Source organism: Polyodon spathula, chromosome 7, assembly GCF_017654505.1.
Source record: "Polyodon spathula isolate WHYD16114869_AA chromosome 7, ASM1765450v1, whole genome shotgun sequence".
Taxonomy (NCBI): Eukaryota; Metazoa; Chordata; class Actinopteri; order Acipenseriformes; family Polyodontidae; genus Polyodon; species Polyodon spathula.
In genome coordinates, this window is record NC_054540.1 from 12,415,582 (window position 1) to 12,442,887 (window position 27,306).

At 36.1% G+C, this 27,306-nt stretch overlaps 1 protein-coding gene across 1 annotated transcript in view; it reads right to left on the reverse strand.

Moving 5' to 3' along the window:
* LOC121318177 (kielin/chordin-like protein) overlaps positions 1-25,943 on the reverse strand; it is a 71,135-nt gene extending 45,192 nt beyond the window's left edge. Inside the window, exons 1-8 of the mRNA XM_041254582.1 lie at positions 25,434-25,943; positions 14,808-15,364; positions 12,030-12,102; positions 4,867-5,114; positions 4,301-4,475; positions 814-890; positions 342-438; positions 14-81 (exon numbers count right to left, since the gene is read on the reverse strand). Of these exons, the coding sequence (XP_041110516.1) occupies positions 14-81; positions 342-438; positions 814-890; positions 4,301-4,475; positions 4,867-5,114; positions 12,030-12,102; positions 14,808-15,364; positions 25,434-25,578 (1,440 nt within the window). The 5' untranslated portion in view covers positions 25,579-25,943. The remainder of the gene's footprint in view (positions 1-13; positions 82-341; positions 439-813; positions 891-4,300; positions 4,476-4,866; positions 5,115-12,029; positions 12,103-14,807; positions 15,365-25,433) is intronic.
* Positions 25,944-27,306: the final 1,363 nt, after the last annotated feature.

A 27,306-nucleotide genomic window follows, 5' to 3' on the forward strand; every position in this document is an offset into this window, starting at 1 on the left:
ATTCGGATCTTACCTCACAGGTGCAATTACTACAGGGATCAGGCTTCCAGCTTTCTCCATTTCTCCGTCCATCTACACAGTCTGCATAAACATCACAGACAGAAGTAATCAGAACTAAACCGCCACTATGAAGGGGTGTATAGTAAATTACCCTCAAGTGATTTCTGATGACTGTCTGATTTCTTGTCTCCACACCACGGAGTAAATATTAAAAAAATAAATAAATAAATGTGGTGGACATGATGTCACAATGTTAATCCTGTGCTTGATATTATGGGCTTGTTCCTTTTTATTTGCCTATGAAGTCACAACTAACCACACTCCAAAGAACTATATTTCACCTTCCAAACACACTGGACAGCACTCCCCAGATCTCTTCACTGGGTTGCTGCAAGTCACTCTGTTGCACTGGACTGCTGTACATGTCACATCTCCACTCTGCCAAGAAACAAAACAACTGTTCTGTCAGCAAGCCCCTTTATAAGCCTCAGACTAATACCCAGTCAAAATGAAAACATGTGCTATTTTTTATTGTACAAAGCTTGACAGTTAGAACTTCTGCATGTATACAGTACTGAGATTTATTTGTGTATGTTTTACAGTAATGATTGTGTTTTGTTTTTTTTCCCCCAAGGGTGAGGGAGGAATTCAATTTTTGCAGAATGTTCTCAATAAATCTTTGCTGTCCCATAAAATACCAGGAGAGTTTAATGTTACAGCTATTTCTGAAGTACCCGCATTGTACTAACTGGTAGAAATTGAAATTGCCTGTGTGCTTCAACAGAATTAAACATGGGTAAAAAGCATACTCACCTGACATACACATGTTATGCAGTCATCATAGTTGAAAGATTCTCCATTGTTATAGATCTTGCCTTCGTATCTGCAACCTTAAAGTAACACATTAACATTCACATGAGACAAACTTCTCAATCCAATGTAGTACCTGAGAATGAACTATAATATATAAAGCCTACTGTTGGCATTTAGGATCCAACGGTTAACTATATATATATATATATATTTTTTTTTTTTTTTTTTTTCTGTTTAATAATTCCCTGTACTTTTCAAGAATTCCGTTGGATTATTCAGTTTTACCTGATGGATTTTAGTTAGGGAAGTCCTTTGTGGATGGTGGTTTGAGTGGTTTGGGTGGGGTTGGGGAAATGTAAAACTTAGGGAATTATTGTATTGTATTCATACTAATATGTTTTTGTATTCTCCCCAATAAACATTTGATCACAAGAAAAAATAATTCTGTTAAATTACAAAAGATATAAAACAATTAAGGATTTTGATGGAGTTCACAATAGTGTATTGATCATAGCAGCTACCTAAACAATACTGTGTGCATAACTTAGCAGTTCAATAAGATTTCTGATGATTATTTTTAAATCAAGCACAGAAATCCTGAAGAGTAACAAAAAATACATTTTTGTAATATGTTTGGTGTTACATACAGTACAGAAGTACAGCCCCTCATGAAATATCTACATGTACGTATCTTTCTTACCTGAATACCATTACATTGTCCCACATCTGATGTTAATAATTTTCTATCCAGCAAAACAGCAAAGTTGTGATGGTCTTAAAACCTGGAAGCTATAACTATAATGCAAAGTCTCTATAGTGCACAGCTACGCCAAAGGTTTTTCACCTAGAATTTTAAGGTTGAAACATCATTTAAAAAATAAATAAATAAATAACATTATATATATATATATATATATATATATATATATATATATATATATATATATATATATATATATATATAACATATATATTAAATGATAATTGTTATTTTATATGGCATCATGTAATCTAAGAAACTACGAAGTGATATCACAAGTCTACCGGAAGCCATAATATAAAATACAGTATTTCATGTTAGATTTCGAAATGTCACATTTTTCCATTTTTGCCAGTTTTTCCTTTTGAGCATATGGAAAACGTGATATGTAATTCAATATGTCAACATAACATTACTCAGCTGGTTTCATTCGATGTTATGATGCAACATTAGTTAATTCTATAAGGCGATGCAAAATGTTTGGCCACAGCTGTACATATACATGTAAATACTAATCAATCAAATCGGAACTGGAAAACATTCAGTACTAGTTGTAAGCCTGAGCATGTTTTGGTTTTGTTTGGCATTTGTCTTTTTATTTATTGTTTTACAGAAACTGAAATTGAAACCTAAACTTGTCATTCAAGAGTACTGACCGCCACCAAATATAATTTTCAGAATCCAACATATGACAAAGGCTGACTCTTCTAGGATATCTCATGATTCAAGACTAATGGTCCACATCCTTCTGTAGTTGAGGCTTATCCCAAAGTTCTTGTTATAGCTTTCAGTTCCTTTAAAAACTGTGCAAACAGTTTTAACAAGTAAAATTACTGTATCTAATTTATCCACTTTGAAAGAAATCAGTCATTTTACACATTTTACATAAGACAGAGTACAGCATGATTGGCTGTTTTGGTCTACTACATAATTATATTCAATTTCAGCTCCTCCTGGAAAAGTAAAACATTAATACTAAAACACAAGAACATTCCTACTTTTAGATTTACCCTTCATTTTCTTTCAAAAGACATGGAATTGGTTAATATAAACCCTATTGCATATTTAAGAAAAGACTGGTTTTGATTCAAGAAGGCTATCATGATAAAACTATGGAATTTCCATAATTATCACTGGGGTTCACAAACATTTTCTCAGCACTGTACTTTACCCAGTAATAACTAACAGTATTGTGGTGTATGAGTTTTTCATTGCAGTATTGCCTGCATGTCTATCCAGGTGCAGAAAAAATAAATTAAGTAAAATTTCATAAAGGTGGCTCCTCTTGTTTGATATTTGATCAAGACCTGTGCTCTACTTTTCATTCACCTTATTAGTTTCCTTCATAGCTGACCTGTTGTTTCCATTTACATCTAACCCAGTTAGAATGTATGTGGAGCCTTTTTTAATGAGTACGGGACAACTGATCTAGGGTCTGCATTTGAACTTGCACAATGTATATATTCACCTGTGTCAAATCCTCTTAAAATCTGTCAAAGTGTGGCATTCTATTAATTCCCTTGAGCTTGAAAGGCCACATAATTCATGTCACTTTTAAAACCAGACTGATTTCAAGTCCAGATGATAAGGGTTAGAAAGTATTTACAGTATGGCACATTAGGTGACATGTTAAGTAGATGTTATATGTCAAATACATGGTTGACAGAATTGTGGTGTACAATGCGAATAAAAGATTATTTTATATTGAAACTAAATGATTGTACTGTTTATTTATGTATTTTATGATTATTTTTAACTTGGTCTACCTAGTAGCCTAGGCAATTAACACACAATAGATCATGGTCCTATAAGATGCTTAAAATGAGATGGAGGGGATAGTAGCACATGTGTGTAATCTATTGCTCCCAACATGCTGAGAAAACCAGAAATGTCACAGAAATGTGTTTTCAAGGTTTGTAAGTACACCCAGACTTTAGTGAAAATTAGGGACTTGGGTGTTACGCATTGAACACACGAGAAGCGGACTGGGAAATACCTAATCAATATTCAATTAAACAGAAATACATGAATAGCAAAGTATCCAGTTTCACGAAAACGATACAGCCACTTGCTTCTGCCCATGTTTGAACCTGTACAGTATTTCATTAAACACCTAAAAGACTGCCCTGCATGTTCATCATCACAGTGATTTTTTTGCAGTAAATAAAACATTTTGATAGCTGCTATGAAATCAACCCCTGCCAATATTGTACAAAGTGCAATAAGAGTTCTGGCACTTCACTCCCCTAAATGATGCAGATGCATTTTTCACACTCACACATTCTGTTTACATTTAACTTAAGAACAGTGCTTAACATTCTTCTCAAGCAGTTTGTACACATTCCAGTTTAGACATATTTGCTGATTTGAAAGTATTTTCAACCTAAAATGACTGGCTTTAGAAGTTGTTTTGAACTGTAATTGATCACTGATAGTGAAGAAAATCAATTAAATTCCTTAACTTTTACATCACCTAGTAGCAATTTCTGGTACTCACAAACAGTTTGTGAATCTATATATTATAAAAGGAAGAAAGCTCTGACTATAAAATCTAAAATCAAATATCAGTTGGTTAATGGGTAAAAAATGTCAGTAATCAGGTAAAATGCTCAGAAACACAGTGGCTCGTCTTCTTGTAATTACAGTGTATTCAGTAGAAACAATGAACCCACAAACTGACATGGCGCAACAAATCCCACATCCGAGGTGTGTTTTATTATAACTTACCGGCACACTCGCCCCTTTCAGAGCATCGCACTTCGCCCTTCACACACAAGCACACTGTGCACCGGTCCTTGTCCCATCGACTCCCCTCCTCGTACTCTCGCCCCTCCCAGGAGCATGTGAGCCTCCTACACTCGCAGGTCTCAAGGTACTTCACCCGAGCCACCAAGTCTGTGTTCTGTTACAGGAACAAAAATAAAAAAACAAACAAAAAAAACTATTTTGTTTTTTAAATGACATTAATTACAATGTACTTACTATTAAACTGCACATTGGTAACGCTTTATGTAATTACACTGTAAAGTACCTATGTAGTTCAATTTGTAATTAACTATATACGTGCTTGCCGTTTAATACTAATACTAATACAAAAGAGTAACCCAAAATACCCCCCCCCCCCACCCCCCCCCCAAAAAAGAGACCACTGTGGTTTTCCAGAAGGTAGATATATTTTCCCTAGTATTCTCCACAGGGCATCTGGTAATGACAGTCAACAACCAAGTACCTTGTAAGGGACAAACATTCACTGCTCTCAGTATCTCAGATTCAGTATTAAAGTCAGCACCCACCTGGGCCTTGACCATATCCAGCATCATGCTGAGGTTATCCACGGCCTCCTCCAGTCTCCTAAGACGCTCATCCTGGGCTTGGGGTTGAGGCCTGGGTCCCCGTGGTGAATTCTCAGGCTCACTTTGCTGCTGTTGGTAGTTTGCAAAATCAGACTGGTTCTCACCATGTTGGGAGGGATCCGTTATCAGAGGCGCTTCCAGCTGGGAGTCAACAGATCTCTCCTCAGCCAGGGAATACGGCAATGAATCTGAATCAGACACAAAAGAAAGATATGTCAACTGTGTTGTCATAAATAAGTAGAACGGTTCCAAACCTTATTATTCTAAAGTTTTGAATACATTAGCTACACTGTACTTCTATTCATCTGCAGTATTTAATACATGTACTTGACTTAACACATAATTGCGTGCTAAGTATATGTAGTAAAATGTATTTTGAAGTGTATGCTTTTTTTTTTAAAAAAAAAAACTTTTTGGAATGGAGGTTATTAGAGGAAATCACCTGAATGGATTACAAAAGTAACACTGTAATAATAACACAATTGAATTCAAAGGGTACAATACATGTGTTAAGTAAACAAGAACAAACAAATTTGTTTTAGGAACCTCTGGATTAGCAGGAGGGGAGGCCCTCTGGATTACAATATTCTTTCCTGTAGCTGTTTGCGTCATGTTGCACAATGTCTCTTTGTAAGAATGTTTCAGTCTAACACAGCAGCAGCCAATAGTATTTAGAACATCTGTTTTCCCTTCCCTACCCACAGTAGTGCAAGAAATGCTAATACTGATGCACTGTCAACTCATATATATTCCCAAATAAACTGCATCTCAAGCTGTTAGTTATTCAAGAACCATGGGTGTTTGTTCCTGACCATCGTACACAGAAATCAATTGAAGTCTTTGTCAGGAGACCCATATGTTTTTATCTTCACAAGATAATGTATCAGTCCAGTGGGCCCTAGGTAAGGTATGCATTGTGACTTGAAACATAAACCTAAAGAAACAATTCTTAGAACCGTGTTTGAACTTGTAACCAAGGCCCACACAGACTGGTTCCCATTATACAGAGCCGAAAGTTACGGCTCTTCAATTTCCCGTTTATTTTTCAGTTCCCATTCCTTCAGAATGCCCATTTCTTGCAATTATAGCATGAAGTGGAACAAAGGGAAGTCTGCATAGTGAAGACAGATAGATAGATAGATAGATAGATAGATAGATAGATAGATAGATAGATAGATAGATAGATAGATAGATAGATAGATAGATAGACAGTGAACAGTTTCATGTTTTTTTTCTGATTCTTGCCCATTACGTAGTAAGGCAAAAGAAGTGTAACACAATTACAAATGATTAGTTAACATGAGCTGACTTTACAGTAAGGGTTTATAAGAGGGTATATTTTATATGTTCATGTTCCCCATCCCCAAATGACACCTAACTTTCCTAATCAGGTTAAATCCTCCTTAGCCATGTCACTGAGGTTCTTCATGTTGAGTCACAGACAAAAAAACCCTTGCAGCATCACATGGAGGTCGCACAAAGCTGAGATGAATGATCACATGGCTTAAGCTCAGTATTATCCCCCTTTATATGTACTGTATACAAGGAAATCCTTAGGCCTCTTAGAAAAAAAAAAAACATTTGTACATTCCAGAAACAAGGTAGCCAGTAGTTTCTAAATGAATAGTGCAGTAAAGGTACCTTGTAGGCAAAATCTGCTGTACCCAGGTCAATATTTGGTGACTTTCCAGGATCAGATCACCTTCGAAGCTCAGTATCATGTTTGGCACTCTCTGACCACAGGCCTGTAGACATCTAGTACACTGAAATTCTGCAAGTTATAGTACCTTCTAAACAGCCTCAAAAGTCCAGTTATGGGTTTTTAAAGGGGTGTCAGCCAATAAAACTCAATAGATCACACGGTTTTAAAAAGTCAGTATGCTGACATTGTTGTCGTGGCTATGCTCAAACTGCACTTTTTTCTTCGAGCTATTGAAAGTGCTTAGAGAAACACAATCATTCCTACTGAAAAAAAGCACCAGCAATGAATCTTTTAAAAATAGTAAAGTTAAAAAAAAGTGAACAGAAGCAATCAGAAATCGATAGTAAATAAGTCATTTGGATTGGTTACACTATGTTTGAAATGTGTGTCTTCACTTTCAAAATGACAGGTTTGAATTAATGCACGTCTAGATTTCGACACTTATTGTTCCAGTATATTGATTAGGGGGTTGACCTTTATATAGAGGATACAGGAAGTGAGAATGAGAGAAAAATGTGAGTAAGCAAAATTAAATAGCTGCAGTATCCCCTTTGCTCTATACAGCTCCTCATATCGTGTTCTATCCCAATAAATAATATACAATAATAACTTACTGTGTATCGACAATTGATACACAAGCCTTACAAAATCTTCTCAAAGTCAAAGGAAGTCGTTATCAGAAGCCACCTCAAAAAAACAGCTACCAGTTGTTTCTGTTGGGTTTGGGTAAGTTTCTGTGGTTGTTTGGTAGCAGATCATAACATATCAGAGTGGTCTGAACTATTGTACTGCAAGTCAGGGCAGTTTAAAATATGTACATTCCATGCTCAGCTATTCTTGAGGTAAAAATACACTTCCTGCAGGAGTAAAATAGGTTGCCAATGAGATTATGTGAAATGGCTTGTCCAGGGTGCTTTGGTTGACTTTAAGCGTACATAGTTATTGCCTTTTAGTTATTGAGCTTAATGTTGGAATGTGATTTATCTTTACTATAGGCTTGCCTGCTGAAATTTGACAAATCACTCTCTGGATAGACCCCTCAATATATACCAAGAATTTGTACTCTCATTAACTTCTGCTAAAGATGATCTTTACAAAATGTCATCACAGTTGACAATTGGATAAGAAGTTCTCTAGATATAGACTTAAGTATACAAGACCAAGCTTTATAGCTACTGTAAGGGGATATTCAAAAAGTATGTTTTGTTCAGCATTTTCTTATATTGAGTGTTCAGTGTGACATTGTATTTTCACTGTTAGATTTTGTATCCTAAATTGTGTTTTCGTTCTAAATTGACTTTTTTTTAAACATGTCCTATATCACTTTAATACCCTTTTCAAATTTGCTTAATTTCCTTGTTTTTCAGTAAGAAACAGATTCAGGACCAAAGCCTAAACACATTGACCAGTGAATTAAAGAAAACATCTGACAAATGTTTTATCATTTTTTCATACCACTTAGCTTTAGACAGGCACAGACTAGGCTAATTCATCATCAATAAAATCTATCTTGGGTCAGGCGTCTCTCACGAGTGGGCTTACCAACAATCCTACACGTTTAGTCTGTTTAATAACTGAATTGCATTGTAATCTGTGTAACCTATCCTTTGTAATTGGTTTTACTTCTGTTTGCAAATGGAACAGTAGTCTCAAGGCCACTTGTGAGAAAAATATATAAGGAATGATTAGAAATCCACAAGGATTGTAAAATAACAATTAAGGTTTCCACAGTCAGAATAAGGTTCCTTTTAGAAATACTTTACAGTTATCTTCATGAAAAAATGTATCAAACTAGAGCTTTATGACTCCAATAAAATACAGACCAGACCTTTATTCCATTGGATACTGAATCACCTTTAGACAGTAGGCTGATGTGCATATTCCTTTTAGCGCCATTTCAGACATCATAGTCTTGCCAACTTTCTGTCCGACTCTCCAAGTGGTCCCATTTTTCATTAACATACATAATTATATTAACTATGTTAGAAACTTTTAGTGTCATTACTTATTCACAACTTGTATAATTAAAATGCTAAATGCTGAACGGGAACTAGAAACCTTATGGGAGATTTCCTCTGGTCATTAACACTATTAAATCTATTTTTATTAAACCATTAAATCCATTTTCAAAATAATTTGCTCTTCAGGGGATGCTCATAATAAACCGCCACCAAAGGTGAAATGAAAGAAAAAAGCCATATGCTAACATACAAAGAAAGAAATACTTTGGCAAAACTCCTCAACATTTTATGAACCAGCTGAACCTAGTTATCTATTTGCATAATAGAAAACACAGACTGCACCCCCACCCATACTCTCAACAATGTTTTCAACTTGAAATGCAAGTGCCAATAAAATGGGTGGCAACAATAAAAAATACATAGAAACGTCCACTTATGGCCAGTGAAACTTCATGACCCAAAAATGTGTCAATTAAATGCATAGCTCCATTTTAACCTCCTGTGCTATGTAAAATACTGTATCATTTTAACCTCCTGTACTATGTAAAATACTATAGCATTTTTAACCTCCTGTGCGATGTAAAATACTTAGCGTTTTTTGCACCGTTTACAATTTCAGTCCATAGGATTACATTTTTAGTTAAGCCACCAATATCTACTATACCATTTTTTTATTTTTTTACCAAATAACTACAAGAATAACTGTTTGGAAATATTTCATGAAGACATTGGATATATATTCAGTGACAAAAAGCATGCGTTATCTTTCTCAAAGTCATTGTTTATTTTGTTATTTAGTACTTTATAAAAAGTGCTTTAAAGATATGGTGCCAGAATTAAAATGTGGTTTACTTTTTAAGACCATCATCAAAGGGGCTGTTTAATTACTCCGATCACAGGATGTTGAGTTACTTACTATTCCCAAAATTCAGAAAAAAACATAGGGGTAGAGAAAGCCCCTAAATTATGGAATAACCCACTTAGCCCTGTAAGGAAAGATCCCACTGCTGCTGCCTTTAAAACTAGATAAAAAAGCTAATTTTTTAAATCTAGTTTATATCTCTTTAAATGTTTTCTTATCCTTTCTTGCTTGGTGTAATATGTATTCATGTTTTTTTCCTTGTAAAGCGTTTTGCAGTGATCTATTGTGAAAGGCGCTATATAAAAATACTGATTGATTGATTGATTGAATTAAACACTTAGACTACGTCGAGTCGTAAGTTTGATTTTAAAGCCACTATCAACATACTGTAGGTTTAAATATATATTTTAAAAAAGCCTTCCATATTAAAAGTAGTACCCAAAATAGTCTTGCCTTGCAGCATTAATGCAGTGTTAAAGTAGATGCTTTGATCAATCATTTTGGATATTTATATCAACAAAGTGTAGTTTCTGCTAAACTGTGCCAAAGCTATGGGAGAATGTACTAAGCTTAAACAAAGGAATTATTGCACATTGTATGGAACAGCTTTAAAAAGCTCCAGTAACAGATTCATTATCTTGAAGCAACTGTAGAATATTTTCAATTTGGCACAAAAAGTTGGCAGAGTATCTGACATTTTTTCATTGTTTGGTTCAATGCCTAGTTTTATCAATTGGCTGTGCTCTATATATAAAATTGCAAAACAAAAGAGGTAAAACTAAAAGACAGTTTTGGCAAAAACGATAATGGGCATCCATATGGCATTACTTGAAAACAATGTTGCTCAGGATTATGTAATCATGGGGCCATTCATTGTATTTAAAATCTAAAATTAAACAGGGGCACTAGGATACAGTATATTACAATAATGACAGAAATCAATACAAAGGACAAAGTAAAAAGCCTATAAATGTCCATCTAGATGTATTGCTGTTAAATTCCTCCAGAAGGAAGTCAAAGTAAGTAACAGTAGGAAAGTTAGTGTTCTCTTTATACTTATTGTTAAAATATATAACTATATAAAACAGTGCCTTAGCTATTATGTTCAGTTTAGTTCATATCCTAACTACCTTAATATGTTAAAAGATGCATTCCTCTCCTAGCCAAATTGATATCCTTTTTTTTTTTTTTTTTTTTTTTTTTTTGAACAATTATTTTTATTCATTTTCCCATATTTTCTCCCAATTTTTGGAATGTCCAATTATTATTCAACCTGGCTCACCGTTGCAACCTCCAGACTAACTTGGGAGTGACGAGGACAAGCACACGCGTCCTCCGAAATGTTTGCTGTCAGCCATCCGCTTTTTTCATCTTATCTCAGAACTTACAGTGTTGGAGGACCATGCAGTTCTGAATTGCATACAGTCGGTCTGCAGGCGCCCCGGCCAGCCACAAGGGTCGCCCGGGCAGCACTTGGCCAATTGTGTGCCACCCTCTGGGAACTCCCATGCACGGTCAGCAATGGCATACCTCGGATGCCTTTACCAGATGCAAATTATTACAATTTCAGGCACTTGTACAATAATCTGTCCAAATGACTTATCCATTTTTGAAATGTCCCCAGTTTGCCTTGAACTCTCCAAAAAGAAACACATAAGGTCTGACAAACAATCTGAACTGTTTCTAGCAGTAAATAAGGACCCTGCATTACCTAAAGTACTATAAAAGTCTGGTCACCTTGAAAAAGCCTGATTGACTATACAGCACTGTAATGTCTTCCCGTGGAATACTTGCAATGAAATCTCTCACACTAAATCACTGTTTTCATTGAGAAAAGAGTTTCTCATACTACAATGTTATTCAGCTGCTGACAGACCTTAATTCACATTTATAAATACAGCAAACCCGAACACTTTAACCAGTTGAAGATATATCTATCTTCGAGAGAAAAAACAAACATTTTGGACATAACCACAAGAAATCCCCATATCTTAAACATGTGGGAACTATATAGTATATAAGGGACAAAACATGATTTTACTAGAGAAATGCATCATACTATAGTACCAAATAGCTGTGCAGTTGGGAAGGGTGGGGGGCTGACTATTTTTTTTTATAATCCTTTTAGATATCCATGAAATGAAAGACTCCTGCAGGGTCAGTCTAGAAAAAATAAAACGACCGATTAGTCCCACTGCCCAGTTCAACTATTATTAATTATTTAGTACAGAAGAGTTTTCATATCCACACATTTCTCGTGCTGTTCCAGTGGTTTTACTGGAACAGTTTTATTGCATGTAAAACTGACCAAATGAGATTGTATTTGTATGACCTTTACTGGTTAGAATGTACACATTGCATAAAGCTCTAAACTTTTTCACATCATTTATGATAAACAGTAGAAATCCAAACACTTAGCATGTAGGAGGTCACACTTGTGTTTATTGCTGGGCAGCTCCATGGTTTGAATCTTTCCCTACACCAAGTGTTTAAAACAATGAAAACCACAGTAGGGCTATGGATATAGAAGAAGAAGAATTGGGTACTGTTGTTTTCTGCTCAGGTACACCCCACGTACCGGACAGGTTTTCACAGTGCCATGGGCGTCTGAGGAATCCACTTGGAGAGATCTCAGCTGTTTGCCAGTATCCCTGAAAACAGAACAGATCGTTTATAAAGGCTATACCTTTGTACAGGATGTGTTTTGTAAATAAAGTTTGTTATAATTTGAATATCTGAAATAAGAAATCAATAACAGGTTTAAAAACATGTCGAATGTGGCCATTCCCAAACTGATTAACTGACTGCCAATTTGGGGATGGCCACCAGCGTAAAAGAGTACGTGAAAGCAGGAGCCGAACCTTCACCTTAATGCAGATTGGATTTAGTTTAAAAAGTGCAATTAGTTTAGCTAGAGGTAGTAGCACACAGCCGAAATGGGGCATCTTTTATTTTATTAGCTTTGTTGTTTGCAATTTATTTGTGTATTTTTTTGTAAAACACTTTTTGTAAACCACAAAGCTGCTGAAGGTGTATGAGGTGTCGTTTAGGAAAAAAAAAAAAAAAAATTCATTCAATGGTCATTCACATTATACTTATAGTTAATGTTCCCTGGTGTGTATGGCTGCATTTGTTACGGTTTGAGGTTTTTACACCCGTCCAATGATGCAGTTTGTTAGTTGTTGTTTACGGCTCTAGTGGTTCAGACCTAACAAGCTGGTTTGAAAAACCAGCGGTCGGGGATTGAATCTATGCTCCAGCTCCCATTTCTGTTTCCTTTATGATTATTAAGACATTAAAGTGACAGGGATTATCAAGAAATAATAACACAATCTACTATAAAATACTAATAGTGTAAAAACCTCAAACCATAACAAATGCAGCCATACACACCAGGGAACATTAAATATAAGTACTACTAGTACAGAGTGAATTTATGAAACGTAAGCAAAATAAGCTCCATCACACTTGCATACATTTATTAGTACTATCGTTAGAGTCAATTTATAGATCCTGCAAAACTTCTCTTCTGCCTCCCCCACCACCCATATTTCTGAACTGTCCTGTAATCTGTTCACATATTTTTCCTATATTGTATTCATATATTTTCTCTGTCTCTGAAGCAAATATTCTAGACATGTCTGAAATAAAACTGCATGCACCCTTGGACCTGTTCCAAGGCCATGCACGTTATAATAATAATGAAGACAACAACAACAATAATAATAATAATAATAATAATAATAATAATAATAATAATAATAATAATAATAATAATAATAACCATATTGGCTAAAGTTTGGAAAAGTCTTTGTTCAGTTTATATTATTTATTTGAGATCTCTGTTGCCCTGCTGCATTAGTCGGTAGCGAAGGTGAAGTGGGGCCTTTCGCTTTAATTGTGCTGTGACTTTCGGTGTCCATTGTGTTTGTCTGAGGAAAATAATATTTAAAAAAGAAAAAAAAAAACTCACAGTGTCTTTTAACCAATGTAAAATATTTATTTCAGTTTTACACTGTCCCACATAACAGCCACATTTTTCTCTAGCAGTGGATTCCACGCCCTTTTACCATATATCAATACAAAAGACATATCTAAAAGTAGAAATGGGAGATTTCTCTTAGTGCAAAACATCTATTTGATAAATTGATTCTACATGAACAGTGAGAAGCCTCTCTCCAATTTGTGCTCCTGTTCAGGCGACAGAAAAAGCAGAAAAGAACAATGGGGTTACATGATGTTGTGATATTTTTACATATAAACAGTTCATTAAAGATAGTGGCTGAATACTTCCATGTGGTACACAAAGCTACTTTAGGAAGATTAATGTTTCACAGATATGTTAATGCCTAAAAGTTAGTCCCTTCCTGAAACCAATAAATGTAAAGCTACAATTAATGTCCTAATTAAGTTACCCATCCTCTGAGCATGCAGCCAGCCTACACACCACCAGGGCTTAGTAATGTCCTTGTAAAACGTGGCTGTTATGTTAACACAACTAAATCTGTATTTCCGAAGTTCAGGGATCAACAAATGAACATCGGTACAGAGTTTGCAATCTCGACTGAGTGCATCCTTCGAGACAGCCTAAGGGTTTTTCTTGGATGTAAAAACACTAACAATGACTCTGGAGGGACACTAAACAAAAAAAGGAAATAAGGATTCCCTTTTAAAGAAAACTGAATATTTATTTTTAATGTATACCCTCTCCCTCAACACACACACCTTTCCAGTTCTTTTTCCCCTTTTTTTAATCCTTAGCTCTTTTCCTTTTGTCTGACTTTCTCTCGCTAAGCCTTTTTCATATCTGCATCTGAATATATCGAGCTCTACACGCTACATGCTCTCTTCACTGACAGGGCCTTTCTTGGTGAATTCTTCTTAAAGTGATTCCTGTTTTATTCCACCACCCCCATCTTCTAATGTTGTCCCTGTTCCAGAGAAGATTAGAAACCCAAAGAGTATAGGGTCAAAAAGGGTACCTAAGCCCATGAAAGGGGGAGGAAAGGCTGTTAGCAACACTAACCCAATCAGTTTCACGACCGTTCTTTTCATTTAAACAGCTACCTTTCTTTGTGTACTGTACTTTCCTGAAATTTTCTTTAATGAAAATGCCAGTATAAATTCAATCAGTTCACTCATATCTGTTAATATATTTAGTATTAAGTCATTTTACTGAGCTTTATTGGTACAAACTTGTCTTCATGGCTTCCTGAAACTCATGCACACAATCTAGCTCTAGACGACAGTACCTTGTAGGGCATACATATCCAGCTGATAATACATACAGCAGCTTTTCACAGTAACTATTATAATCAACATATGTTTTATTTAAGAAAGAAAACAAACACCTTACCAAGAACTTGCTGGCCTTGTTTCCTGGCATACTTGCAAAGGTGATTTCAAGATCTACTGGAAGGATGAGACTGAGGGCATCTTCTCCCTGGTTTTTCTCAAATATGATAGACTCCTCACAGTCAATAAAGAGGATGATCTTGTGGGCTTCCAGGTTAAAGGCCATGCGGGCCCACTTGCTATTGGAGAAAGGCGTTCCCCCTGGGAAGAGGATGGTGGCGGACTCCATGCTGTGGACTGCCCTGTACTCCAGACGCAGCTGGTTGGACCTGGTGCTAGAGACCAGCTGGAGGAGAGGGTGCCCATCTTTTTTCATGGCAGTGGGGGAGATGAAGGAGATGAGAGTGCTGTCTGAGTTCTTGGCCTGCTGTGCCACGAAGTGGAAGCCGATGGATCCCTGCATGGTGCTGAGGAAGTATATGGAGTAATCCCGTGGAAGAGTCAAGTGGGGCACACTCTGGCGGAACTTCCATGCTGGAATTCCAGGTTCCAAGCCTTTAGCCTTGCTAACACCCTTAATAGACCTAGTGATGTTCAGGGCTTTCAGCAGATCAATAACTGAAAAAAAAAAAAAAAATGTAATGACTACTCATACGTTTGCTAGGAGGTTATTTTAGGCCTGTCTATTGTATATGTTCCTGAATGATGACACCAGTTTAAAGATGTTTACAGAAATAAATGTTTTAAGCTCTCTGAAAAAAAAAAAAATCTCTATAACTCACCAATCTTTAACTAATACTATTTACATACACACATAAACAACTTGCTTCAGCGATGAGAGTATACAAATGTACCTTATAAACATAGAAGTGTACTTTTTAAATCAAACCAAAAAATGTAACTTAGGTACTATAACAAAACAAAGCCACAGCCTTTGTGAGGTTTCATACACTATAGTGGTATGGAAGTGAAGCTAGGCCATTAAAAAACCCAGACCAGGGTTAAACTGGTCTCCAAAGCTGTTTTTGTTTTAAATTGTATTTACTCAATCACTGGAATGCATTTATGCAGCATAGTACTTTTCTATTCCAACACTCCATTTTCAAAAGCAATAATTTTCAGGACTGTTCAAGCATGTACAGTAGCTGTATCAGGTGCCATAGTGGGATAATCCTGTCCCTTTTTAGAAAGTGTATCTCTCCAAAATGATCTATGTGAGACTGCCAGCCACCAGTGAATATCTTGTAGTACACTGTACATTTGTCTTGATCTTCTGGTGTATTAACTTACAACACTGATATTGTTTTTACCCGATCACTATTCTACAAACCAATACTACACCTGATTGACTATTTCATTGTTCCAGCCTCGTACCTCCAAGAACCTTCATTATCCGTGATTCTGCTTCCATCCTCAGATACTCACTACCACAAGGGCTCTTGGATGGCCTTGGATCCTTGATTCCTGAGATACTTATCCCCTAACTGAGCTGATAATCATCAGCAGTTTATAATCTCTTTCAAGAGCATATTCTCACAGCCTTCTATCTGGCTTAACAAGAGGACCATACTGAGAGCCACGTGTCCAGGAAATTTGAAAGAAACAACCTCCTGATTAGGGTTTTGTTTCTGTTAGTATGAAAGAGACAAATCTCCCACTATACTATATGGAAACAAAACTGTTTCTACCAGTTAACAAGTATACAATAGATCACTTCCTCATTGAAACTGTCTGTCACAAAAAACAGCATGATCACATGAGGCCCAAGAAAATACTTCACAAATCACAGTTAACCCCCAGAAACATAAGTTATAACAAAACCTGTGTTTTAATTCTTATAAATATCCCTATATTGGTTATTTGGTTTCTGGTAAGGTGTAGATGAGGAGGGGTCAAAAAACAAGGTTTGAGGGCACATTACTGTGTTGCCTGAAAACAGCATTTGCCAATATACAGTTGGGGTAATACGAATGGGATATTGTAAGGTAACATTGTACAAAATGTATTGTCTTTAAGGCTTCTAAATTGTTTATGCACTGTACAGTACATGTGTAACACTGGGTGACAAACTGGGGGGTTCTGGGGCCATGATAAAGAAACAGACCTTGAATAAAACCTCTTCATTTCCATTTAAGTTGCTTTCTTTAGGATATAAATAAGATTTGCAAGCAACATCAATAAAAATAATGTTCCAAATAATGCCAATGGGCTGCACGAGTGACACTTTCATTCTGTGCTTACAGATCAAGAAATGCATAGGCTTTATAATTCATTTTGGTTTAAGACCACTTTTTTTATAGTAATACAGGTAGCATGTGAGCTAGAAAGCAGCCCAAGGAGAGGAGGGCCACCCACGTTTGGTAACTATGTTTATGGTCCTTGAACCTTTTATAGCTTATTCCATAAAACTGTGTTCTTCATTTGAACAGCTCACATATAACATGTACTTTTGATTCTCTTCTCTTCATAGCTATCACATATTTGACTAGGTGAAGCTACAATAACCTTTAAATGACCCGTATGATGAAATCAGGCTCCTAATCATTCCTTCGAATCACGTTCCACAACTGAGATTCTAACAAACAGTCTGAGGAAATTTAAGTTGAAAGTTCTGGCAGAGACTGGGGTGGGATACCTAAACAGATCACAGCTGGGAACAAGTAGTGTTCCTAGAGCTCTAAATTTCTCTTGTAAATATTGTCAGGTGCATTAAAAAAGCATTTTCTTCAAACATTTTTCTTTCATCTTCCCAGATAATATTATTACTATTATTATTTATTGCATTTATATAGTGCTTTTTATACAAAAGTATCACAAAGCAATGTACAGTACATAGCAGAAAAAAAGAACAAACCACAATACATTTGTATAGCATGTCACACATACAACTGCCACAGTCAGACCATTTAAATAACAGTATATACATAATAATACAAAATCAGCAATCAAAGATAAGAAAGCCGTTTTATAAAGGTGCATTTTTAATCTTGACTTGACAACTGTAATGGTCCCTGACAAACAAAGGCAGAGCATTCCATAATTATGAGCTCTACAAGTAAAAACCCTACCTCCCATGTTGCTTTTGTTGACCCTAGGAATAACCAGCAGCCCCACATCCTGTGATCTTAGAGTGTGGTTTGGAAGATACAGGGTCAGTAACTCCTGCAAATAACTAGGTGCTAATCCATTCAGGGCAACATCTTAAAATCAATTCAATACTGCACAGGGAGCCAGTGTAAACAGGCCAAACAGGCCTGTTTTTCTGGTTTTAGTCAGAATTCTAGTGGTGGTATTCAGAACAAGCTGCAAGCAGGATACCACTTGTTTTGGGACTCTAGAAAAAAGTGCATTACAATAATCAATTCTAGATGAAACAAAGGCATGCATTAGTCTCTCAGCACCGGATACGTTAATAATAGTTTGGCTATATTTCTCAAATGGTAAAAAGATACTTTTGTAACTTCCCTAATATGAGTCTCAAATGACAGATCAGGATCAAAGATGATCTCCAAACTCTTAATTTCTAGTTTAAGTTTTGATGAGAGACTGCAAGGGTCGAGATCATATAATCCCACATTTCCTTTTAGTTGGTTCTATGATCCCACTAGCATAACCTCTCTTTTATCTGAATTTAACATTAAAAAATTCTCTAGTGCTTGATGTCTGTGAGCAAGTAGCTAATAACACCCAGGCAGAAGAAATTCCTGGCTTTAGGGACAAATATATGGAGACCTAGAATGGAGCCCTGTGGAACACCACAGACAACTTCCAATAATGCCCATTTTACATCCCAAATATAGACAAACTGAAACCTATTCAAACTTCAGTTTAGTAGCTTTTGAAACTTGTCATTTTATGCCAGTTAAGGGTCACAAGTAAAAAAGAAATCACGTTTCACTTCAGAATTTATGAACTGTTTAAAGTTATAGATGTTTCCACACAGCATGTGGTTAGCTACCTGTCATTTTCAACCAGCTTTGCTTCCTATTTCGACTGTACTAAATGCATTTCACATCTTCAGAAAGCTAGACTTCTTGAACTGCTTTCGAAACATGCCAGGATTAATCAATTAGTCACAGGGGCTCCTCTTTCCCAAAACACAATTCAGAAACACAAGTTCATCAGTCAGAAACTTTGAGAAACTATTAAAGTTTTCTAATTCTCTGGTTTCTGTAGGAACTCATGAATGACAATAAATTATGTCTCACTCTCTCAACACATGTCCCTTAAAATAAATTGAAGGTAGCTTTTAATAGCACTGAAGTACTTCTTCTTCTTCTTCTTGTCTCCAGCCCAACCTTCTATATGGTCTTTTCTCATTATTATGCACATGCCACCGCTTGTGGTGCTGATTTTGCCAAATCTTGTGGAGTGCATTGTGGAGCTGCAGGACATCTCAAGAGATGATCCATGGTTTGCTTCTCCTGACATACACACAGGTCGTGGTGTAGAGACCCCATGATTTCATGAGAAAGTTGCATCTGCCGAAACCCACTCACAGTCTGTTCAGGCTCTGCCATGTGTGCCATTTGTAATTGAGGCCAAATGTCAACTTCTCACTGGGGGTAATTCCTCGCCGGCTCCATTCAACAGCTTTGTCACTCAATTTCTCCCATTCTTTTTGCCAGAGAGTAATTCTGGCAAATTCCAGTGATGTGGTCAGTGGTACCGTGAAGGACAAAAAGCTGTTTCTCGATGAGAGACAACGGTGTGCTGGCTGATGTCCATGTAGCAGGTGGCAGTTGTCCAACTCTTGTACTTACAGGTTGTTGTCACCTGCTACTTTCCTCCTTATGTTAGGGGGCGCTATGCCAGATAGTGCGTATAGGCAGAGAACAGGGGTGGCTCTTAAGCAGCCTGTTATGACTTTGCATGTATCATTTAGGGTGGTGTCAACAGGTTTACTGTGGCTTGAACAACCCCAGGTGGAGCAGGCATACTAAGCTACAGAGAAACAAAGAACAGCAGTACGTAGAGTGGATGGATGCACTCCCCACTTAGAATTTGAAAGCTTTCGCTGAATGTTGTTTCGTGTGTTGACCTTGGCTTTGGTATTTAGTGTGTGCTTTTTGTAACTGAGTATACAATCCAGTGTTACCCCTAAGTACACCAGGTGATTCTGATGTTTAAGGCTTTGGTCTCCCCAGGTGACATTCAGGTGTCATTCTGCATCCTGGTTTCTCAGGTGAAAGGCACAGATTTGGGTTTTACTAGGGTTGGGTTTGAGTTGTTTAGGTATTAATCTGACATCTTGTTCAATGCCCTCTCTAGAGTCTTCTCTGTGTCCACAAAGTTATTCTGCTGTGTGGTGATGCAGAGATCGTCAGCATAGATGAAACTAGATGTTCAAAAAAAGTGGGGTGAACAGACTGCCTTGTGGTAAGCCATCTACTTACCACAAGGTAAGTAGATGGCCATCTACTTACCATCTACTCTACATAGAAGCATCTGTTCTCTAAGAGGCTACGAATGGTTTGGCTAAGATCTCGGTCATCAGACATGAGGTACAGTTTATGGATCAAGGTATGATGTTGGACAGTAACATATGCTGCAGATAGATCAACAAACGCTGCGCTGGTGATTAGCTTCTGTTGGAAACCGTCTTCAATATGCTGTGTGAGGTTTAGTAGTTGATCTGCACAGGATCGGCCTGGTCTGAGACCGCTTGGTCTCGTATGAGTTTAAAGTCTACCAAGGGTGAAATTCATTGCAGGAGACGTTCATAGCTCTAAACTAAACTCATCAAACAACAGTGTGGTGAAAACTTGCAAACTTTTTTTTTTTTTTTTTACTATTACTATTTAGTTCTTCCCTCTGGGAAGACATTCTGTTTATGTCAATATTCATATTCGTCTTTTTTGTTTATTAGTTTATTTGGTTCGCGCCTGTTTTATCAATATTGGGGGGTGATAACCAGAGAAAAGGGCAGGGCCAGGTTGTACAGTTGTTGTGTTTTTTGTGTTTTGTTTATCATCTCATATTGCTGTGCAGCATGTGTTTTTCTTTTCTATCATGTGAATTTTGATTACGAATATGTTTGTGTGTCAGCAGAAACATAAAAAGAGCAGGGCAGAGATAAAGTATGTCAGTTTTATTTACATTTTATTTGCCTACATCAGTGTTACAGGAAATGTGCTGTTGAACTTTCACTTTATACCAAGACATCAGAGAAGCAACAACTTCAAGACCCTTGTCAAGAGGGCTTATTCCAGAATGTTTTATTGACAGTGGACGATGGTTTCCAGAGGACTGTGAAACTGTTACAATGTGAATGATAGCACCTGGCTACACTCTTGTAAGTTTTTTTTTTTTTTTAAATAATAATAGGCTCCATCCTCATTATTAATGATGCCTATCAGAGTCAAACATTTTGTGTTTTATACAGAGAAGTGTTTGATAATCTTTATAGCGTTTGAGATGATGTTCTTTTATTTTCTGTTCATGCTAACCAGTTAATCCTAGCATTGTCAGTGAACATGTAGTTGATATTTTTTGTGCCTGTGTCCGTGTAAAAGCATGCTAAATGTGTTTTAGATGTTTATACATTTGTTATACTATACAACAACAGCTGTTGGAACCTTTAAATATATAACCTATAAATTTATCTACATGATTTAGGTAAGTACATGACCTGGCTATATCTTTTTAACTTTGGGCTTAAAGTACATCTGCATGTGATATTTTATATTGTTCTGATAAGCTACATAAAAGTGGAGGGTGTCAGGGGTTGTGACCTTCTCTGGAATATCTTTGTTAATGATGTTTTTTTCTATAGGAAGCACAGCCCTGGAGTCACAATCTGACAGTAACAATCTGACAAAGTAAGCCAGTTTTCACCATGTTGCGATGCACTTCTATACAGCACTTGATTTCCATGTTGTAAATGGGAGGTATCACAGCCAACATTTTAAAATAGCAGAGAAATCTTAACATTTACAGATTTGTCAAGCAGCTAGTATCTACTATAAAAAGCGAGGTGATCCTCTTTGAAAAGGAGAAAAAAAAAACATCAGTTGCTGGAAGGTGGGGGCTGTGTAAGGGAGTGTAACACATAACTGGTCAGACGTTTACTCCAATAAACAGACAAGAATGCAACCCGGCCTCTTGGTGGAGCACTGAAACTTCCATTAAAGCCTATAAAAATGTTTCAGGAAACAACCTCGCCATCTCGATCAGCCAGTGAAGAAAGAAACTAAAGAGCAATGTTACTTGCATGCTGCTGTCTAGAAATAATAACCTGCTGGGGTGACTGGAGAAGTTGCTACCTGTCCTGGAAACACATACTCCTATCTCAGCATGATAAAGTTACATAACCACCAAGATACAAGGTTCATCACATCAGGGGAGTAACAGCCTTTACCCAGGAAGATTATAACTTCTGATAGCCTTGCTCATCCAAAAATGAATGCATGTTATCCTTTACAATGTGAAAACCTTTGATTTGTATCTTGATCTGTAGTTTAGCCAGTTATTATCAGTGTTCTTCAAAGACAGTGATCATATCTCTTTTGGAGTTTTCTAATCTTACTCGTTTATTATACTCACTATGGTTGTTTATTTCCAAGCAACCAAGCTACATAATTTCACCTTTTTGAAAAATGCACAAATGTTACGTTACAATTGTATTTTTTTTGTTAGTTTGTTTTTACAAATAAATAAAAAAATACCAGCTATCCACTTGGACGTGAGATAAGACATCAAGGCTGAATGCAGTCCTATTTTCCAAATAAAAGTAATGTTCATCATAAACCCAATGTGGGCTTGTACTGTAAACACTTGCCCTAAAGACAATATGTTAACATAAAACAGCCGTGGTTATTTGTTAGCTTTAGGGTTGCTATGGATCTGATGCACTTGTACAGAGGCAACCTATATGAATCAGAATGACTTTCCAATAGGGAAAGTGCAGCTGTAACTATTCTTACAAACGTATGACAGAGATGTATTACTCTGGAGGCCTGGGAAGGTGAAGATATTTACAATTCCCCCCAACCCACATGTCACAGTTTTTGCATATTTCCACTGATTTTATTATATTGCTTAATTTTTTTATTTTAACCCTCAATTAGGCTTGAGGTTTTTATTATTATTTTAACATGTCTTTACTTAAGTAGAAGTCTGTCTTTCAGAAATATCTTTCATTAGCAGAGAACATTGTGGGAGCAATCTGTTGGAGATCTTGAGCAAGAGCAGCCATTGTCTGTTTACTTTTGGCCAAGAATTGCAGTTCATTTTATATATATATATATATATATATATATATATATATATATATATATATATATATATATATATATATATATATATTTACAGATGGGCTAGCCTCTTTATAATTTTATAGAGCACTAACATAGGCTTTAAGGTTGGATTACATACAAAACATGGCACAATGTATTATTTTTGGTTCTAATGCAAGAAATGTAAAATGGGAGAGCAAGCTTTCTGTCTTACAATAAATCATATTCATACAAGAAAGGTCCAAGTTTAGCAGTTTAATTTTTTTTTTTTTTTTTTTTACCATAAATAGTTTTTTAAATGACCTTTATGTTTTATGCCTGGTACAGTTTGGCCCCATTTAAAATAAATAAATACATAATTTTGGAACCAGTGCCTTCAAAGGTTTCTTCTTAGTGCCCCAAAGTAACCTCCTTCAGTTTCAAGTATTTGGTTTAATTTGGTGCAAGACCCATAGCACCATGTATGGGTATATACACTGGCAACATCAGCACCCCATACACTACTAGTACTGATATCATGGTGCAGTGCTACAATAACTTAATGGTATGTGACTGGGAAAGATTGGCATTCAGTGCATTCCACAATAGAACCACAGGAGTAAGAGGAAAACCATGCAGACTTTCTACATTGCAGTGCCATTTTTACTACAGCTCAAGTTCCTACAGTGATGTCTGCTTTTGTCAGACAACTGTTAGTGCTGTCTGAAGAAACCAATAAGCCCTTGTTCTCTATGCTCGCTGCCCTGCATCTCGCCTTACCTGCGCTCACATAGGTCCTGACTTTTGGCAAATCCAAAATGCCAATTGTGGGCTTAAAAAATGTGTGTAAAAAGCATCATTTTCAAACCTAAAAAAATAAGGACCAGATGATATAAACACATGCTCGGACAGTGGCTACAAAATTATTTAAAAATATTCCAAACAGTTACTCTACTACTAGTATGGCTTCTGGCAGACTTTTCCAATACCATTTTGTAGTTTCTTTAATTACAAGATGCTAAATTATTAAATAAAAGATCTAAATTATGTTTATACAGCTTTTTTTTTATATCCCCTAAAATTCTAGGTGATGCAAAACTTTGGCTGTAGATATAGCTCAGCCATGCCAATAAATAATTGGCATGCCTGAATTCCAAAATAGTGGTATTACAGAGTAGCTTGGAATTGGGCCCACAAATGGCACAGGGGCAGAAAGGCTTCCCTTCTCCTACACACCAGTTTAGCTCATCAGGGTAACCCCAGAGGCAGGTAGCCTCAGCAACATGAAAAACAAGATGCACAGGACAGGAAACAAGCTGAAAGAACATAGCAACAGGCCTGGAGAAGATATTAAGGAAATGCAGTAGCCCTGGGACTGCTTGTATGCATTTCCCAAATGAACACTTAAAACTGATACACCCATGAGGGACATCCTTACTCGATGGGCATCTTGAAATACAGTTTTCTGATGCCTTCTATATAGTAAATATTCAGAGTACATGCCGTGCACATTTGTGCATACTTATTGGTCGTGTCCCGTCCCCCCCCCCTCACGTGCGGATGAATATCAACTGCTACCATCGCATATAGCTTTGTGTTAATGACATTTTTATCATTTGCAAATATGCCACCAAATAAATTAATTCTATCCTTGCTAATCTCACAGTGGATTCTATACTCCAAGAAATTGAACAAAATGCTGGTGTCATTATATTATAAAAGAGTATTGAAGTGATATAGAGAGATCTTGAGACAAACTTATTTAGACATTGACAGTGTACATTAGTGAAAGGACTGAGCTCAGCATAACAGTATACTGTTTGTCATATACAGAATACTGTTTATATATATATATATATATATATATATATATATATATATATATATATATATATATATATATATATATATATATATATATACTGGATATATAGGCACAAAATCAGTTGTCCTGGCCGTATATTATCTTTACCTAGTTGGCACTTAAAAGTCAATAATGTTCAATATTTACTACGTAACCGTATAAACGTATAGGTAGGAACCCTTTCTTAACATTTGTACTGCACTATCTAATCCTGTGATGGAACATACCAACCCTCCGGTCACCGCGAGGAAACCACAAAGGAAATTGTAAAGAGCCTATGAGTTGATAAAGGACAATTAGCTGAGATAACTTAAAAGGGCTTTTGCCAAGATTTCAGTCTGAATACTTGTCTAGACTTCTATTAAATTTGGATTTGGAGCTGTATTAGTTACTTTTACTCGTAAATATTAATATTAAAAAAAAAAAAAAAAAAAAAAAAAAAAAAAACATGAAATAACAGCATAATTGCATAAATGACATAAACATTATTCTCCTGTAAATATTAGTTGGAACTGAAGTCTGCACGTAGCAGTGTGATGAATGTTTAAAGCGATATTATTTCCTAAGTTTTACAATAACAAACATAAAAGGAGGCATAACCACGTACCGTTCTCGTCGTAGTAATCGTAGAGATGTGTGTCAGGCTGAGCTCCCGGTGTCAGGAAAAAGTTCCAGAATATAATTACGAGCACCTGAAGAAAGAAAGTAACTCTGAGCCGAGATATCTCCATTCTTAATTCTCCAGCTTTCATACCGGTCCAAGATCTAACAGGACTGGAGAAACACTTGGTCTTTTAATCCAAGTTTAAGATTCGCCTTCATGTGGCTGTAGTTTTAAAAGCTAATTGTTTTCCGAAATGTGTGCAAAATAGTAAACATGTTCTCATTTAAAAACTAAGTACGGCACTGGTGTGTGAATGCAAAATGTATTCAAAACTTTCCAAATAACAAAACAGGAGTTAGAGCTTTTGAAGAAACAACAGATGTACATATCAGTACAGCAACAGCACATCTGCAGTTTGTGTTGCAGGCTATTGTACTTCCTAGTGTCCCTTGTAGTAGGTTGCTGAGGAATATTTCTAACATGTTCCAGGAAAACCAATAAACTAAAACCTTGAGCAACATAAATGGAATCTTTTAGAAAACTGCATATTATTATATAATAAATTAGTTTAGACAATTATATATATATATATATATATATATATATATAATATATATATATATATATAAATAAGCATTAGAGAAAACAACTATTTTCATTTTTGCTTTGCAAAAGTAAAACCACTTGTTCATTGTTGTAAAACTTCTGTAAGTAATTTTTTTTTTTTAAGGAGTAATTTACCCCCTTAGGGGGAGAGCCGATTCCTTGGGATCCACCTCCGAGCTGTCTGAGCTAAAACATGGTGTGGATTTAAGGATAGGAGCAGAGCAAAGAACAACCCCCTGAAGAAGAAGAAAAAAAAACACTTAATAAAGAATTAGCAGTCACTATTGAGAGGTCTAAAGTCTAGAATGTATACTTAAGATGTTTTAGCTGGAGTATGGAAGGGAAGGTAAGGTTAGAATGAAAACCCATTCTTTTTTTTTTTTTAAGCCTAAAATCAGATACAAAAAATATCATCCCTTGAACATCTTCCACTTTAATTTGATATAACCTACATAAAGAGAAACACCTTAAGTTCCCTCGTCTTGTTTTGTATGTTTGGTGGTTGTGAAAGATTCATAATCATGTCACAATGTATACTGGTAAAAAATAAAAATACAACTGGTACTCTAATTGCTTAGGCACTTTGTATGCATACTTTGGTATTCTTTTAATTGCTTTTCCATGTCTATGGTTTTATATTTATTCATATGGGAAAATGGTTTGTTATACATTTACCTTATCATTTTTGATTGAGTGTTTTTGGAGTTATGGCTTCATTCTATACTGTCAAAATGTGTAATTGTGCATTGCTACCATGTAATTTCAAAATATCATGAATGCTGAAAAAGGTTAAAGCATTGAACACTGATAGAAATGGTCTCATCTATATTTCTCTTCTGTGTGTCATTTCATGTTGGCTGACAACATCAACTTATGAAAAATGCTTAATATTTATTGTCTCAGTTTTCTTAAGATCTGTTTTGGACCCCTTGACGCTATCTTTCAATTGTTGACCAAGGCCTAACAAGAGAGACAGTGTGACTTTAAGGACAGGCAACCAGCCAAATTAAACAAAACAACAGTAACAAGATAAAAAAGATTTTCAGTTAAAACTTTTTCTTTCTTTTCAATTACTTAGCACTAGACAATGTCGACCCAAGGGACTTTTTCGACCTGAAAAAAGAAACAAAGGCCAGGGGTCACAAATAAAGATTACATAAAGGGGCATTCAGAACAGAAAAAAGAAGTTACTTTTTTACACAGAGAATTGTTGGAGCCTGGAACCAATTCCCCAGTAACGTTGTTGAAGCTGACACCCTGGGATCCTTCA